Source organism: Paramacrobiotus metropolitanus, unplaced genomic scaffold (genome assembly GCF_019649055.1).
Source record: "Paramacrobiotus metropolitanus isolate TYO unplaced genomic scaffold, Prichtersi_v1.0 Parri_scaffold0000124, whole genome shotgun sequence".
NCBI classification, from domain to species: domain Eukaryota; kingdom Metazoa; phylum Tardigrada; class Eutardigrada; order Parachela; family Macrobiotidae; genus Paramacrobiotus; species Paramacrobiotus metropolitanus.
The window spans coordinates 15,984-32,565 of NW_026570344.1; the positions used below are offsets into that span (position 1 = coordinate 15,984).

General features: G+C 42.7%; 3 protein-coding genes across 5 annotated transcripts; 2 read left to right on the forward strand and 1 right to left on the reverse strand.

Annotated features, from left to right (window-relative positions):
- The first annotated feature begins 466 nt into the window (after positions 1–466).
- Positions 467–9,063, forward strand: LOC129598507 (nuclear factor of activated T-cells 5-like). 3 transcript variants are annotated; one of them, XM_055496453.1, is made up of 9 exons: positions 467–1,064; positions 3,833–4,216; positions 4,709–5,004; positions 5,465–5,728; positions 6,005–6,186; positions 6,249–6,386; positions 6,486–6,671; positions 7,787–8,161; positions 8,245–9,063. In XM_055496453.1, the coding sequence occupies exons 1-9, from the start codon at positions 966–968 to the stop codon at positions 8,637–8,639; spliced, it is 2,319 nt and encodes a 772-aa protein (XP_055352428.1). In that variant the 5' UTR covers positions 467–965; the 3' UTR covers positions 8,640–9,063. The 3 variants fall into 3 exon arrangements, with proteins under 3 accessions (XP_055352428.1, XP_055352429.1, XP_055352430.1); XM_055496454.1 differs by having other exon boundaries at positions 468–1,064; positions 4,712–5,004; XM_055496455.1 differs by lacking the exon at positions 467–1,064 and adding an exon at positions 1,765–1,984.
- A 388-nt stretch (positions 9,064–9,451) lies between these two features.
- LOC129598498 (uncharacterized) lies at positions 9,452–10,778 on the reverse strand. Its single transcript, XM_055496427.1, has one exon. It carries the CDS (start codon positions 10,625–10,627, stop codon positions 9,635–9,637), a length of 993 nt encoding a protein of 330 aa, XP_055352402.1. The 5' UTR covers positions 10,628–10,778; the 3' UTR covers positions 9,452–9,634.
- Positions 10,779–11,159: 381 nt separating this feature from the next.
- LOC129598497 (galactose-1-phosphate uridylyltransferase-like) lies at positions 11,160–15,079 on the forward strand. The gene is made up of 10 exons (XM_055496426.1): positions 11,160–11,722; positions 11,953–12,125; positions 12,596–12,671; positions 12,858–13,036; positions 13,241–13,297; positions 13,440–13,562; positions 13,875–14,007; positions 14,165–14,248; positions 14,536–14,690; positions 14,858–15,079. The coding sequence occupies exons 1-10, from the start codon at positions 11,695–11,697 to the stop codon at positions 14,891–14,893; spliced, it is 1,044 nt and encodes a 347-aa protein (XP_055352401.1). The 5' UTR covers positions 11,160–11,694; the 3' UTR covers positions 14,894–15,079.
- Positions 15,080–16,582: the final 1,503 nt, after the last annotated feature.

The following is a 16,582-nucleotide window of genomic DNA, read 5'->3' on the forward strand; positions in this document are numbered from 1 at the left end:
TATGTTCTGAGAAATTAAAAGTAATCGACATTCTACAAACGCTGTGACATTCATTCCAAATCCTCTATATACAATACCGCACCTCCATTTTTAAAATGTTACTCACGAAAACACAAGTGTCACCCCAGTTTTGTCACCAGATCCTTAAAAATGACCTCAAATATTAAATGATATGCAAAACCAGATACTACTTTGTAAATTAACTCATTGATTAATTACTGTGGTAAAATACGCGGAAACCAGTTCTGTCATCCTAAACCGGTACTATAGTTCAAGACGATCAAGAGGGTTATTGAATGATGATGATTTCGAACAAAGACCACTGAAATTGAGCAAATATAATTATCATTTTTATTTGTGCTTTCTTATCGCATCATGCACAGACAAACATTTTTTCTAGGTATATCACTCTTTCTCGCAGTGTCCTCTGACTGAAGAAACGTGAGTCTCACCAACGGTACGTCAGGAAGCATGTCGTACGCCAGCTGTTAAGCACCACCAACGCGGTACACCCGGCATGCTGCGATCGATCGTGGTTGAACGTTGTGCTGTGTGGCACGCTCAGCTGGCCCACTTCGAGCAGTTTCACGATAGCACTGGTAGGACCAGTCTGCAAGGTTTCAGCTGGTAGTTTCACCCTTCATAGCTCGTGTTTCATCAGCGAACCAATCGTGTATGCTATAGCAACTAGCAAGTACTCCTCACAGTCAAACAAGCGCGCACAAGCACAAAAACAACTTACTCATTCGCTGGAGTTCGAGAAGCTCACCTGGCGTGTTTTCAACTGGTATCCGCAACCTTGGTTGTTGGTTTCGGTATCGTTTGCAATAGTCAAACGTCAAGTGATACTATTGTGGAAATATTTGGCCTTTGTTTCTGCACCGTAATTGCGCTTGCTGCAGAGACAGTCGTTGTGAATTTTCTTGCTGGATTTGTAATTGCGGATACGCGGATGATTGAGTGGAATGCCATCATGGAAACCGCCTACCGCAGCGGATGTGACTAGCACCGTCCCGCTGACCTTTATTATTTCTGGATATAACGCGCACAATCACACTGCCAAGGTAAAAACTGCCGTAAAAAGCAGCCGTTCTTCCTGTTGCACTGAACGCACCCTGCTAGATTGTAAAAATCTTTCTGCTTCGCTTTTATTTTCTTGGAAATTGTTACGCAACAAAAACGAAAATAGGCACATATCGTGATGATTTATCCCGCCTAAAATCAATAAAACTAGGGCTCACAGGTTTTCGAAAACGCATTTTAAACAAAATATATGACAACAAGGTTCAGTGTATTTGACCAGCATTTGTTCTTGAAAAACATGAGCTAACGTGCTGAAGTGCAAACTTTTCCTCGGCTATCCGAAATTTTTTAATTTTCGGGTAAAACATATATTTGAACTGCGCATCTGCCATTTAGCTGTATATTTGATTGCGGTTATCTGAGCTATTTTAAGTGCCTTAGTGGGAAATATGAAGAGCTGTAGAGTTGCTTTACCACCCCGGATAAATTAGGTCACCTTGTGTGTCTTCAGAAATTTCCGCTCGGTTAGTACTGTGGCGATAGCGCCAACACACAACTTCGGTGTGTTGCACCGAAAATACCCAAAATGTCACACGTAGGCAATTTGGCAATCGGCTGATGCTCGTAGCTAAAGCAAAGTGGCTCCTGTCTATGCGGTAGTTATCACTCAGCATTTTTTTGCGAATGTAAGTATTTTTTCCGCTACGGATTATGTTGTTGACTTCGCGAGGTATCGGCTAGTGCTACTGTGCGTACATTCACATACGTAGCTTATTACTGACCGGTACAACGTCGGACGTGTTTAATTTAAATTTCTAAAGCAATTTCTGATCGTCGATTTCAAATAATTTTTACCTTAACTCTAAATGGGTATTCGTGCTAGTATACGTTTCTTGTTATTCTTAACGTCCTAACAAAGTGGACCTACAGAGCAAGTTGATTTATAAAAATTGATGAAGGCGTGAGTATGGAATTGGATCGTTCTTTTCGTGCTATGCGGCGTACGACGCATATAATATTATGTTGGTATTAATTATTACCACTTCGTACCTTTAATAATTTCTCGTTGTGGCTTTGTAAGTACAGTATGTCATAAATTACAATATTACGACTGCTCTAAAATTTTGAACACGTAATTACGTGCTCGTGCATATATACAATAGGTGCGAATATTAACGGGCATGTCGCGTACAGATGCTGCTTTAATAAAATTAAAAGTCTTCTTTCTGTCTGCTCTATCATACGGTCTTACCATTAGACAATTATCGATCGGATTGCTTAATGCTGGATCATGTGAGTCTTATTATGGATGCAGCAAGCCGCAATATCAATATCAGTTTGCGCTCCGGAGACCCGTTTTGTACGTCCCATGTTTTTCCCCGTTGACGCCTTGACGGATCACGATATCAATTTTGCCGGTTACATAAATTTAATATGTTCGTTCCATTTCCGGCGGTCAGAATGGGTAGACCTAAAAATTTAGCTAAACATTAATAATTTCAATAACATTGGTCAGTACTATAGTAACTACTCTGTAGGTGAATAGCGTATAAAGTTGAACTTCGAAGGTAGCGATCGCGAAGTTACACTTACGTTCAAGCTTGGACCAGATTGTTTTCAAACAGAATGGAACTTCAACCAGTGCCGTCCACGGGACATTTCGTGGCCACCGCACAATTTTACAACAGTTGCCAACATTTTCCTCCCAAAAATATAAAACGAAACTAAGAAAATTAAGAAATCTAAGAACTGAACCTAATACAAGAGACTAAAAAACCACCTACAGAGCAGAAACCAAAAAAAATTCCAAGTCGAACCCTTGCACAGCATAATATCTGGGCCAGATGGGAGGAAGCACACTACTGTAACAGTGTGAGTGACCAGTGGTCCTCCTGGTCAGTTTCGCATTAACCTATGGTGTTACCGGCTACTACAGCTACCCTAGGCCTAGATACGCAGTTACCGGAAATTAATTTTTAACATCAAAGGCATCTGTTCCTTTTCACGTCTTGCTTATTGAGAGGAGAAGACGTGCCCACACCAGGAACTGCTGATTAGTTAACAGAGAGCGGCGCAATGTGGTGCATTCGGTTCATCAGAAAAACAGCATGTTCAAACTTGCGTTTAAAGTTTGATTTTGACTACGCACAAGGCAGATCTCAATAATAAGTACTGAGACCTGCCCTGCTACGCACTTCAGTATCGGACGAATATAGAAGTTTAACGCAGCAGTGACATGTACAATAGGTGGATATAGCAGGTTGCGGCTTATTATTGTTAGTAGATTCCTGAAGCCTTTTTATTAATTCTGTACTTGTAGCTATTGTTGTTGGTAATTTCGGTCAATTCGGTGTACTATCCGAACTGGAAAGTTGTACTTCCGATTTCCGAACACAACTGGGAAGGAAGCAGCCAGCAGGGTTACATCGCTACAGTGTCGTTATTACCGTGCCTCGCTCAAGAATTATGAAACCAGCTTCAAAAGTACGATATGTGAGCATCCGAGCTGCAGTTGACCCAGTTGGGATCAATTGTTTTATTGCGACAGTTACAAGGAATTACACACCAGTGCCATATTTTAAACTCTATCAGAGCGATGGTCCGCACTTGCTACAATACGTTGCAATCAATGTTTTGATTTTAAGCCTTAAGGCTTTAAATTTTGTTTCACTCAAAGAACTGCTTTGTTTCTAATTTTACGTATTTTGTAAGCAGTCAAACCGTTCATCATCAGTTTTAAAGCTGGATGTTGGACGTCAGTGTTGGTGTCCCATCTCCTGGCACTTTTTCACTTTTATCGGATTTGCAGATGAGTACCTGGGATGAACTGTTCCAGACTCTCCAGTCCTCTTCCGCCACCATCGCCCCGAAACCCACCGTGCCTACGAGCATGACGAACGGCGTTGTGCCGTCGCCATCCTCCGCTCCCACCTTCGTCAACATTCCCATTCCCGCGGCATTTGCCCGTTACCAGATCAGCGCCTTGAACGGTAGCAGCACACTAAATAGTTCCCAAGGAACTAGCAAGGACACAGATGATCTCCCCGACGACACCCTGGCGCCCTTCATCCGACCGCGTTTGTCCACGTGGGGATCGACCATCTCCGATTCCAGCTGCTCCGGCATGAGCACGGTGTCCTCTGCCAGCAATCTCCATGCGGGACCATCGCGGCGAAGAGGGAAAGCTGTGCAGGTACGCATTTTACTACTTTGGCTATAGATTGATGGTGAGAAGCCAAAGCGCGAAGGACCCTTCCGGGTTGTCGACTTTCCAGGAATGTAATGTGATTTTGTGGCTTTTGTTTGCGTTATGCCGATGCGCATTGTGAAGTTGTAGCGAATTTTACGTCGGCGCGACCGTAAATCTATGCATTTCGTGTTTCATGTTTGTGTGCTGTGTAACAAAGTGAAACAGTTCACGTAAATCATTTACGTGTTTAAGACTTTAAGTGTTTATCATTTACGGTAAATGATGAACACTGGCGAGACACTTTGCATCATAATGGCACGGGTTCCTAGCTTGGTGTGGGTCAGTCCGAACGTTTTGCAGTTTTCTTGTCGATTTGGTATTTTTTTCAAATTTTGTGCATGGCACACTAAGTTTGTGGCGCAGTGGGAATATGTTTACCTGTTTAGTGTTTACTATCATTTTACATAAAATTATTGTATCATTCTTCTGTTTTAGCAGACACCCGTCGACCGCACTATCAGCTCACCGGCCGCCGTGTCCAGTGCCCCGGCCTCGAAACGGCGCTATACTTGCCCGAGTTCCACATTTAAGCGGCACTGCCAGAAGATCAGCGACGTGGAGTCGGACATCAGTGACAACGAGACGGAATCTTTTCCCTCGCGTGATACACCCATGGAGACGGATGTGAACGGTGTCGCCGCCAAGGATTTGGCAGTCTGCTCCAAAGCCACTCGCCTGGGACATCTCGAGCTGAAAATCGTCCGCCAGCCGGAAAATCATCATCGCGCCAGGTAAGCCTGCGTGCCTGGGCCCAAATCATAGCTTTCACACAGAATAGGCAGGGGATAAAAAGGGAGTTTAGCCGGGCTTATTGCTTTGACATTTGATACTTGAGGGGCAGTTAGGATAATTTAACGGAGCATTTTCGGTGTGGGGTTGGTAATGTAATGCTGTGCCCTGATTTAAATTGTTATCGACTTTAAAACTCAAGAAACCGTTCGGTGGTTTTGCGGTGATTGATAATGATCCTGCTTTATTAAAATTGAAGATTATTAACGTTTATAATATTGTCTTGGAAGGGGGAATCGTTGTCTCTTACATGTATCGATATATTTGGTATACCTTGGTGAAACCACGCCGCCAGTGTAATGAAGCCCGAAATTTAATTTACCTGGTTATTTTATCGTGCGGTATGGTGCTCCTAGTGAATAGTTGTGCGCTTTTCATGAATTGAATTTATTTTTTATTTAGGTACCAGAAAGAAGGTAGCCGCGGTTGCATAAAGGATCGCACCGGGAACTCATGCCCTGCGGTGCAGCTGACCGGATATACAGGCAGTGGTGCGATCATTCAAGCGTTTATCGGTACCGAAAGTGGCCCCGTACGACCACATCCCTTGTACCGTGTGTGTAAAGTCGGCGGGAAGCACAGCACGCCCTGCCGTGAGCGCAACCTAGAAGGAAGCATTTATGCGCTGGAAATGGATCTTTTACGGGAAAACGGTTATTTGTTAAGGTATGTTGGACTGTAAAACTTCCCGATAGTCATGTTGCATTTCTTTGGGTTATTAAATTGAATGTATAGAAATACTGTTAAAATCACAGGACAGTTTCTGGCTTGAAGTTTTAGGAAATTTTGACAGTAATGAGGCGTTCTGTGTACGACTCTTTCGGCTGCACTTCAAAATTTTGTTTTCTCGAATATGCAGCTTTTCTTATTATGGAAGAGTGAGAAAATTGATGAGTGTAATCCTCAGAAGTAATTAGTAAAATTAGGCATTATTTTACGCAGTGTGGATTGTCTGGGCATCATGAAACTGCGCAATGCGGACTTCGAGCAGATTGCCGATGCCGAGGAGCTGGCGAAGAGGCGCAAACGCAGCCCGAAAGTGCGTCTAATATTTCGCTGCGTCGTTAAAATGCCCGATGGGACTAGCGAATCCCTCCAAGTGGCGTCCACACCCATCTGCTGCAGTAAGACCGTAGTAATTGTTGCTTGTAATGGGATTATGTTTTGAATTATTATCATGCTTTAGCTCCGTCGCCGGGTGTACCGGAAATCCATTTCATCTCGCACACCTCCGCGCCTGTATCGGGTGGCGTTGACATTGTTATTATTGGCCGAAATTTTGTGAAGGATGATAGTAAAATTTGGATTTTGGAGAAGAACGACGGTAATTTGTTTAACAATTTCTTGTAAATAAAGGAGTTATTTATTAAATCATAAGCAGGGCTTAAGCGAAGGTAGTGTACTAAATTTCGTGTGTTTTCAGATGAGGGAGTAATTTGGGAACGGGAAGTGCCGTTGTTAATGGAGAATTTCAATCAGGTCCATCTGGTGGGTTCGGTCCCGCCATACAAAGATCTCACCATTACCAAACCAGTAGAAAACCTGAGCTTGGTGGTGCGCAATAAAGGCGGCAAGCAGAGTGAGCCGCACTCTTTTAAATACACTCCAGGTATGTTACTGTGCTGTTGTACTGATTTCTGATTTTTTGTATGTATTGGTAGCAGTTTCTGGAGAGACAGCTTTCGAATAAGTTTTCAAGCATTTTGTCAAATTTCGAACTTTTCCAGTAATTGCGTCGCTGTTTCCGCAATTCGGTCATCTTTCCACGATTTTAGCTTCAGCAGCATGAGCATTGCTGATCGTTGCAACTTCGTAGTCGAAACTTGAGGGAAACCGGTGTTATATTTTTGGTTGTATGTCTGACATGAATGACAACAGATTTTTGGCATCGTTGCCAGAAGCGTGATAAATATGTTTGTGAGCGGCACAAGGGTTCAGCGAAAATTAGCGCACTGTAAGAAGGAAGTCCATAAAATAAACATGTTGTTGTGACTTCTACCGTACTTGTATTAGTGGCTTGCGAACACGTGTGCTGGGATCACACGTGTTGTCTTGTAGGGACTGTCGATCGCAGCGCCCATGTACCGCGAGGCGCGAAGTACTTCGATGTTTTAAAAAGGATTCCTTTTATACTACTACTGCTACTGGATGCGTAATTTATTCATGAGTTGTCATGAATTGTTTTACTCAGTGAGTCTTTGAAATGACATTAAAAGCAGCAGGCGGTTTGCTAAGTGGATGGTAACGTTTTGGCTGGAATTTGTCGAGGTCATCTGAATACTAATACTGAGTGGGTTGTAGGAGCCAATAAGTCGACGATAAAGCGAAAAGAATAGTTGAAGTGGCAGGAATACTTTTTTTAGAAACAACGCAAAAATGGCTCAGTTCACGATGAAATCTAACGAGTTAGCACAGGTTTTTGGATTGAATTTAAAAAAGTTGCACTTCTAGGTGCAAATTGTCGATAAACTTTAATTCTAAATTTATGACATTCAAAAGGAAAAAGGTGCACAAAAGTCAGTTGCCAATGGGGAAATAAACATCTCGCTGATTTAGGGCACTTGCACTCTGGAATTGCGTGCTATGTGCTACGTAGCTGATCAGTCTGCTAATCGGATTGAACAGGAACTCGGAAAATCTTTTTATAGAGACATAGAGTTGGTCCAAATTAATCGATCAGTTTTTCCTGTGGGTTGTTTTGACTTTATGTAATTATTTTCACAGATGAATCGATTATGCGGCATTTCTCCCGTTCCCGCTCCGTCCCGGGCCCAGTCCCGCCGCCATTGACCCTATCAGCGTCTTCCTCGTTAAGCAGCGCGTCACTGGCGTCGTTAGAGTCGAAGGAATCAGCCGGCAATGCCACACCGACATCCTATCATAACCACAACGGCCTGATGCACTCGCCGCCGGTCCACCCACCGACCAGCTCAGCTTCCCTGGCCACGCCACCGGCCAACAATCCCAATAGCTCTTTCCAGTACTGTATTCAGTTACCGGGCTCCAACCAGCCCATCTATATCACTATTCCGCAGACAGCTAGTGGCATGCAGACGTCCACGACCGATACGTACCATAATGTCCATGCTGGACGTGCAGGTTAGTGGTAATCCTAATTTATGCAGCGTGAGACCGCGTAGATGCGAAACTTCGATTTGAACGAACGCTTTTGCTGTGGACAGGTACGACATCGGTGGCTTCCGCACATGCAAACGCTCATCCTGGCAGCAACGTTGTCACCGTGGATCTCAGTCAGTTGCCGATGCCGGGCAACAATGATCCCATGCTGAGCACCGGTTGTGCTCAGTCACCGCAGAGTTTCTACACCGACCAAATGAACGCCTCACCTAGCATGATAGGGGAAAACGGAGCGGCTATGACCGATGAGGATTTGTTCAATGAACTCCTCCGGGATATTTTGGGTCCTTCGGAGGACCAAGACATGAATGGTTTCGGTGACGGGAATGAGCAGGCAGCACTAGCTGCGGCATCCTTAAGCGCGCTGGACATCAACTACGAGATGCGCGGCAATGGACAGTACCGGCCAACGGGAAATCGAGAAGGGAAACCGTACTAAGCTTGCTGCACGCTGCGTCGTGTGCGCAGTGATTGGGCGGCTGCCCGAGAGGCCGAGGAGATTTTGTGAAGGTGCATTTCTTGGCGGTGAAGGAAGAGGAACGGTGGGGAAATATATTTCGGAATTATTATTCTACTTTTTGTTGGTGTTTAACAAACAAATTATGGAATTGAAGCGGGAATGTGATCAACTACAGTTTTGCTTGGAATTATTAGTGACTTTATAGAATTTGTTCTTGGATAAGTGGTTGTTTTGTTTTTGTGCGGTGGAACTACGAATTTTGGATGTAGATTTTCGCAGTTTTTTGTTATAATCTGGTGAAAATGAAGTGATGGGGCAAAATTCATTTTTGATGGTAATCAGTTTGATGGAAAATGCGAGATTCGAATTTATGGCATTGGCGGTCATTAAAAATTGGTCATGTTTTTCTCTCCTACAGTTTATATGACTGACTGCCATGGTGCTTCTTGAAGAATTCGTAGTGGCCTGATGGCTGCAGTATGAGCAGAAATCAATTGTTTATAAAAATATTTAGCGTAAATTTGGTATGGAGTTGATTCAAGTTTTTAGAAATTTTGAACTAACAAGTAAGAGAATGTTTTGAATATGACGAAGTCCGTGCAAAATTTGTATTTGTATCAGCCAGACTTTATGGGTTTAAGTATTTTCTTAAGTTTGTCTTTGAAATTTTAAATTCGACCTTTGAAATATTCATTTTGATACGTATGTAAACGTAACTGTGATTAGCCACGCGCCAAGACGGCGAGACGCAGCCAAGGCGGCGAGACGCATGGTCAGCTGATCCGGCATTTTAAATACTTTATAACTCGTAATCAAAAATGAGGAACATTCGTACAGTTATACAGAGTGCAATATGTGGCGCATGATGCATGGTTTTTTCTCCTTAAGAATATTGCCAAAACTTAATAAAAATAAAAACTTTTTGGTAATCTCGATACTTTCTGTGCAGTCCACAGACACATATTAAATTATTCTCAGCAACGTTTTCCATGATGTTGGAAGAACAATTTGCTATCACCATAATCAGAAGCCACAAACTGATCGGTCAGAATCACATCTGCTATTAATTCTCTTGTATCCGATCCATCCGGAAGTGTCGCATTAGCGTACACCTGATACAGCAGCGTATTCGCCGGAATCTTTGCCAGTGATTCCCGAAAATCGGTTGGGTCCGTCGAGCTCATGGCGATCGCCGGATTGGCGACAAAAGTCAGCACCGTCGGTGCCCGGGGAACGCCCACTTCCTCTCCATCCGGCTCGGTCATGGCGTGCAAAAGCACCGGCAATTTAACTCCGTCCAGCGGGCGGTTGCACTTTCCACCGGACAGCTTATGAATCGCCGTGGTAAACGACTGGCCCAGCCCCGCCAACAACTGGCTGTATGAGCGCGGCAGCGGCACCCAGTTGCTGAGATTACGGGCGAAGAAATTCCGATCCGTTCCCTGTCCGCCCAGTCCGGCTTCGTCGTCCACGGCAAAAAGATTAAGCGAGGGCTGGCCGTCGAGGAAGAGCTTCAACGTCACGGCGGGAATGATGTTCTGCATGTTGTAGAACGCCAGAGACAGACGCGCCAGCCCGGCCACGCTGACCCCGGGCTGAAAGATCCCGGTGTACGGGGAAGTGCGGCTAGTGCGCCAAGTAATCAGGCCCACGGTGCCGAAGCGGTGCAGAATACGATGCCGGTGCGGAGGATATTCGTCGGAAGTAATGGTGAATACTTTGCGAGCGAATTTCGGACTGATTCCGGTGACTTCGGGGGAACTCGTGGGTAGAGATTCGTTGGCGGGATACCGGCTGCTGAGAATACTGGCCCATATCACGGACTGTTTATCCAACGCGGAAAGGGAAGCGTAATTACCGGGCAGTGAACCCTTTGCATTTGCACCGTGACTGCTTGTTACGCTTACTGTGAACACGCATATGACAGCTGCTACAACGAAATAAAGTATTCGGGTTTCTATATACATTTTTTTAAAAATGCCACAGATTACGGTGAATAGGTGAACCGATTATTTGCAATCAGAATTGCTAACTTCGATCATTTACTACCCACAATGGCATGTTTACTTCGGAATAAAGCCATTTATATGGAATTTCGGATATTTTAGAAATGCGAAACACACTGGCGTAATTTTGATTGCTCATTTATCACCCTGTAAGGAGCAACAAGCGCTGTTAATGCAGTATTTACGTAGGATTATGGTCTATGCGGACGTAATCGTTAAAAAGACAATATCAACCACACTTCCGGACATAAAAAAGGTTCATTAATCATCGCCTCCAAGCTACAAAACAACAAGTGCGTACCTAGTACTACAATATTAGTGCTCTACCGTTGTAAAAAATGAAATCTTTACGCAGCAGTTGTGCTTCGCCGGCAGCGACGGATTTATATCGTGCGACGACAAAATAACGCCGAAGTTCCAGAAACGTTGGTCGAGCCTAGGCACAATTTTTTGCCGGCGGTATATTAGAAAACCAGGTAAAGGTAAATTTCATTATTTGAATAATAATTATTGTTGACTATGAGCAATGCGTATGAGTAACATTTGGATGACCTTGAGCAACTGATTTTTTCCCTTTCCTGTATAATATTATGATTATTTTCTTTCTTAGATATGATTTGCAAAGTAAAAACCGGCAGTTTATTTTGCAACAAAACAGTTCTATAAGATTAACCTAGCCCGCTAGCTACAAGGCGTTCGCTAAAGCTATTTAAATTTGTTGTGTTTACTGCTTACTGTTCAGTATCTGCAGTGTATTTGGTAAATTACTACCGTTGGCCACAAAAGTTGTGGCGGCTCTGGTAGCCGCCACCAAAAGGCATCTACGCTCGCCTTTTAAAATGTAAGACGAGTCGTAAGACAGGCACATTTTCACGGTAACGCTTTTTTAAATTTCAGTTTGTGTTTTTACTGTTTTAGTGTTTTAGTCTGTAGTTACTTTGGTTTAGTTTGAAATATTTTTGTTATTGTTTACCTCTCGTGGCTGTTTTTTGGATATTTTAGTATACATTAACCTAAATAAGTTGGAAATGGACGCGAGCACTTTTGAACCTACAGGTAAAAAGTGAACTGTATTAATTTTGTACATTGTCATGAAAGCAGTCACCACCACTTGTTGCATCGAAGACAAGTTGTGGATCTCTTTTAATTAATTTTGTAATCTCAAATATATGCGCTGATAATTTGTAGTTTCTTATTTAGTAGTTTGTAATGTTTCTGGTGACTGATTTCAGAAATGCTTATAACTTGTGCCAAAAGATTTACTATGCATTCAAATCGTTGAATAGAGCACCCCCATCGACGATACAATCCGTTGACTGGCGAATGGATTCTGGTATCTCCGCATCGCATGAAGCGTCCGTGGCAGGGCAAAGTCGACAATCCTTCTCCCAGTAATGTGGCTGAAAATTCCCACAAGTCTAATCCGCTGTGTCCGGGCACAACACGACCAAGCGGGCAGGTAACGCATAGTTTGTAGCCACATTCTCGTGAACCATCGTTTTTGTTCTGGTCCACGCATATATTCACGAACCCATAACTGTAAGCATTCGAAATGGCTAGAAACCCTGAAATCGTTAGATTTCGCCTTTAAATTTATCAAAGGGGTTTCTGAATTTGCCTGGTTATTAGTGAATAGTGGCAGAGGGGCTAGATTTTTTCGGGGCGACTAATTACATTAATTTTATTTAGTTTATCAAGCGTTAACTCTCGTCAGTTGTTACCCTTGCCGGAGATGTCGATTTTCTTCGATTTAAGGTGAATGACTTTTATTTACGTAATCAGCTTAACTGAGCTGGAAAAACGATGACAGCCAAATAATAATGGCTAGATAATGCATTCTGTTATCTCGGTGTAATCATGTCAGTATCTGTATGTAGCTACGTAGTTATTTGTAAATGCAGGGCACATAATTGTTCGCCTCTTTTGCAGACCAATCCGGACTATACGTCAACATTTGTTTTTACCAATGACTTTCCAGCGCTGATGCCGGATACGCCTTCTCCAGGTATGTGAGGTTTTCTGATCGCATCGTTCGTGGGTTTTTTCCTCTTTTTATTTATATTTATTTAAACAGAAATGACTGAATAGAAGCCGTGCCACTGTGTATTGTCGCAAGTACTGCTTGCCCGAGTTTAATTATTAAAGGGATGCGGCGTACGCCAAAGTATGCGGAATATATCTAGAATTACAGATGACAATGCCGATGAGCTGTTCCAGTATGCTTCCGCACAGGGAACTTGCCGCGTCATGTGCTTCCATCCGCGCTCCGATACGACGTTGGCCAAGATGAGTGTGGCAGAAATCGGAACCGTCATTGATGCCTGGATCGAACAACTGCGGGAACTCGGACCGCAATATGTTTGGGTCCAGGTAAGTGTCTATCAACTTGTTTAGAGAATTTAAAGAAATACATTGACTTTATTACTGAAGATCGCGCTCTTTGGCTGAGTGTCATTTGAATTAACTCTTCTTAAGTGTTTTTTTTTGCGTTGCTTATGGGATAGACGTATGGTGTTTTTTCTGATATGTACCATATGGCTTATACTGATTGCTTAAGAAGGTTGCGTATTTCAGATATTTGAGAATCGTGGGGAAATCATGGGTTGCTCCAATCCGCATCCTCACTGCCAGGTAATAATTGGCTACGGCGTTCTGTAACTTTTCTTTGTTTTCATTTGTCGCAAATGAATACCTGCTTACTAGCTGTTTAATATTTAATTTCAAGAGCTGATTCGAGCGTAATCTTTCCCTATCTGTTCTTCCGTCTCAGTAGATTTGGACGACCAATTTTCTTCCTAATGAACCCAGTAAGAAGGACTCTCGCCAGCTAGAATACTATAGGCTGCATTCCACGCCACTGCTTTGCAGTTACTTGCGGAAAGAAATGGAAAAAAAGGTTCGAAAACTGTGTGAATTATTATCAGTTCCTAAAGTGCCGCACTTCCGGACATTCCGTATATGAAGCAATTTAAATTACTGTATTAAACAATTATGCAATCTGGATGTTGAAGTTTCTACAATGCACGTTGTTTCTTCATAATGCCGTTTGTGCCATAAAAGTTTGTACAGCATGCACTTGTGTTAAAATTGCGTTTTAGAATTTGGAATGTATACTTACAGTAAAACATAACTGCGGGCTTGGATTGACTGCATGTTCTGTGACATATGGTACGTATCTTTTTATCTTACATTCAAGACTCATTTTCAGAAACGAATTGTTGTGGAAACCCCTTACTGGGTGGTAGTGGTTCCATTTTGGGCTCAATGGCCGTACGAGACCATGGTTATTCCTAAACGGCACATTTTGCGATTGTCGGATGTTACAGAAAACGAAGGAACAGGTATTTAAGCGTTTGACATGCCGGCGTTAACTTGTTATGGTCACCCACCGTTAACATGCTGGTGTGGCTACTCGACCGGCTAGATAGTGCCTGATCATACCGCATTACATTTTCAGGAAAGTGCGTGCTTAGATCGGTACCTTTTGCTGTTGTTTAGATTTGGCAGAGTGTTTGAAAATATTGCTGCAGAAATACGATCGGCTATTTGATGTATCGTTTCCTTATTCCATGGGTTGGCATGGTGAGAAACTGCATGTGGCTTCTGGCATCACAGCCATCAGTGAACCGTAAAGAAAATTTGTTACTTGTGCGCATTTACTAATAATCATTTAACTATATTACTGAATGCAGTAGCTTGTAAGATTCACCAAAAAATCGTATTCAAAAGGACAAATTTAATTATCTTGTTTTTTTGGAAGTTGCGTTTTACTGCAGTACTTGAAGTAGTAACATTTTGTAGGTGTTAATGGAAGGAAGGTATACGAAGAGCATTTGTAGCATTTTGTAACGATGCCTGTTTTATATTAGGCGCCCCCACCGGAAAGTATTTAGGAGCGGACATGGATCACTGGCAGCTCCATGCCGTGTTCTATCCACCGTTGCTGCGTTCGGCCACCGTCCAGAAGTTTATGGTTGGATTTGAAATGTTGGCCTGTCCTCAGAGAGACATTACACCCGAGCAGGTGAGCACGTGCTTTCTGAAACAGATGTGGTTTTCAGTAGGCGGAGCGCAGTCTAGGGAGTATTACAGAAGTGTCATGCTCGGAGCAAATCATTTAGGAGAAGTACAGATACACGAATGTTTTTGTAAAACATTAGTCACTCAAATTTTGTGTTGCGTGTTCTATAGGCAGCAGACAAATTACGATCTTTGATGGTTGATTGAGCCGAAACGAAAGAAAGAGTCCATAATTTTGCATTCGCTGGTTTCTGACTGAATAGACTAATCGTTGATTTTATGCGTAGATTTTTCCCTAATTTGCAGTACTAGTACTGCTGCTGTTCGTAATGGCGGAAGATTTTATACAAATTCAATGTGCTTTTATTCTGCAGTGATATATCGTACGCATTATTCTGTCGGTCTGACGATCAGTGCAACTTCGAGTTGTGATTGCGGTGTTTGATTACTGTAACTGTGCTGCATAGAGGTTACTCTCGATCTACCAGTAGTGTTTGACAGTGTCCTCTGGATAGTCCCTTCATTCTGTAATTGTGCAGTCCCTTTGGTGTTTGCCTGCCAGAAATATTATAGCTTATTGTGCGGCATCTCGAAAAGCTACCGTTAATGAGCAATCGAAGGAGCGTCAAACTGATCTGCATCAAATTATCTGTTAGAAGTAGCCTTGTTCTATGCAGGAAGCTACGGCATTGTGTAAAGTTTGGGCTCTGTAAAAAACATGCAGCCAGGGCGAGCTTACCTGAAACCGCTTTACTCGTAGATGATGGTTTGTAATTGTTTGAAGTTTAGAAATCTGTCAGTATACTAAGTTCATAATAGAATTTACAAAGTGGCCGGTGTGAAGCATTGTTCTCAACATCATCACCTCAAATACATACACCATTACCTCTCAAGTACAAGTACACTCAAGAACTTACTATATCTAGAACTTACTGTTCTCACACTATAGTAAGTACTTGGTACACTAAATAAAACTTTTCCTGATACATGTATAGAAAGCCGGAAGCACCGAAATAATCCCACTACCGAAATCAATAATTTTGTTGACTATACATTTCGATTATATGTTAAATTTTGCAAAACGAGTAATGGTGTTGCCTTTGCCGCAAATGACCGATCCACGGTCCACTGGACCATTCACTTATTGTTAGAGCGCAAGTTGTGCAGTAAGTTGAGGGAAGTGGGCCGGTACATGGTACCAAATTCGTGTACATGCACGAAAACGTTCACTTTCGCGCACTCCCAAACACTTTTTTGTTTCGGTTTATGACGTTTTGTAGCCAGAAGAATTGTATACATTGGCGTGAAAACCGTTTGTGCGCGCAACATCCGGTTCGGGAGTTATGGCTGCTGCAAAATTCCAAAATGTTTAAAGGCGTTCAGGTGTACCAAAAGTCTCATTATAGACCGATCTCTCTCAAATTTTTCACGTAAATGCGCATGTCTATGAAGATCGTTTTTACACCGAACCAGACTTCCATGATTTTTTTCAAATTTTAAAATGAATTTTAAAATTTTTGAAATTCATTTTAAAATTTGAAAAACATGATAGAACAGTGGATCGGTGTAAAAACGTTCTTCGTGGTTATGTGCATTTACGTGCAAAATTTGAGGGAGATCGGTCCATAATGAGACTTTTGGTACACCTGAACGCATTTAAACTTTTTGGAATTTTGCAACAGCCATAACTCCCGAACCGGATGTTGCGCGCACAAACGGTTTTCACACCCGTGTGTACAAATCTTCTGGCTACAAAAAGTCATAAACCGAAACAAAAATGTGTTTGGGAGTGCGCGAAAGTGAACGTTTTCGTGCATGTACACGAATTTGGTACCATGTACCGGCCCACTTCCCTTAACTGTTGCCACTTGTCATGTAATGATATACAAGCCCAGC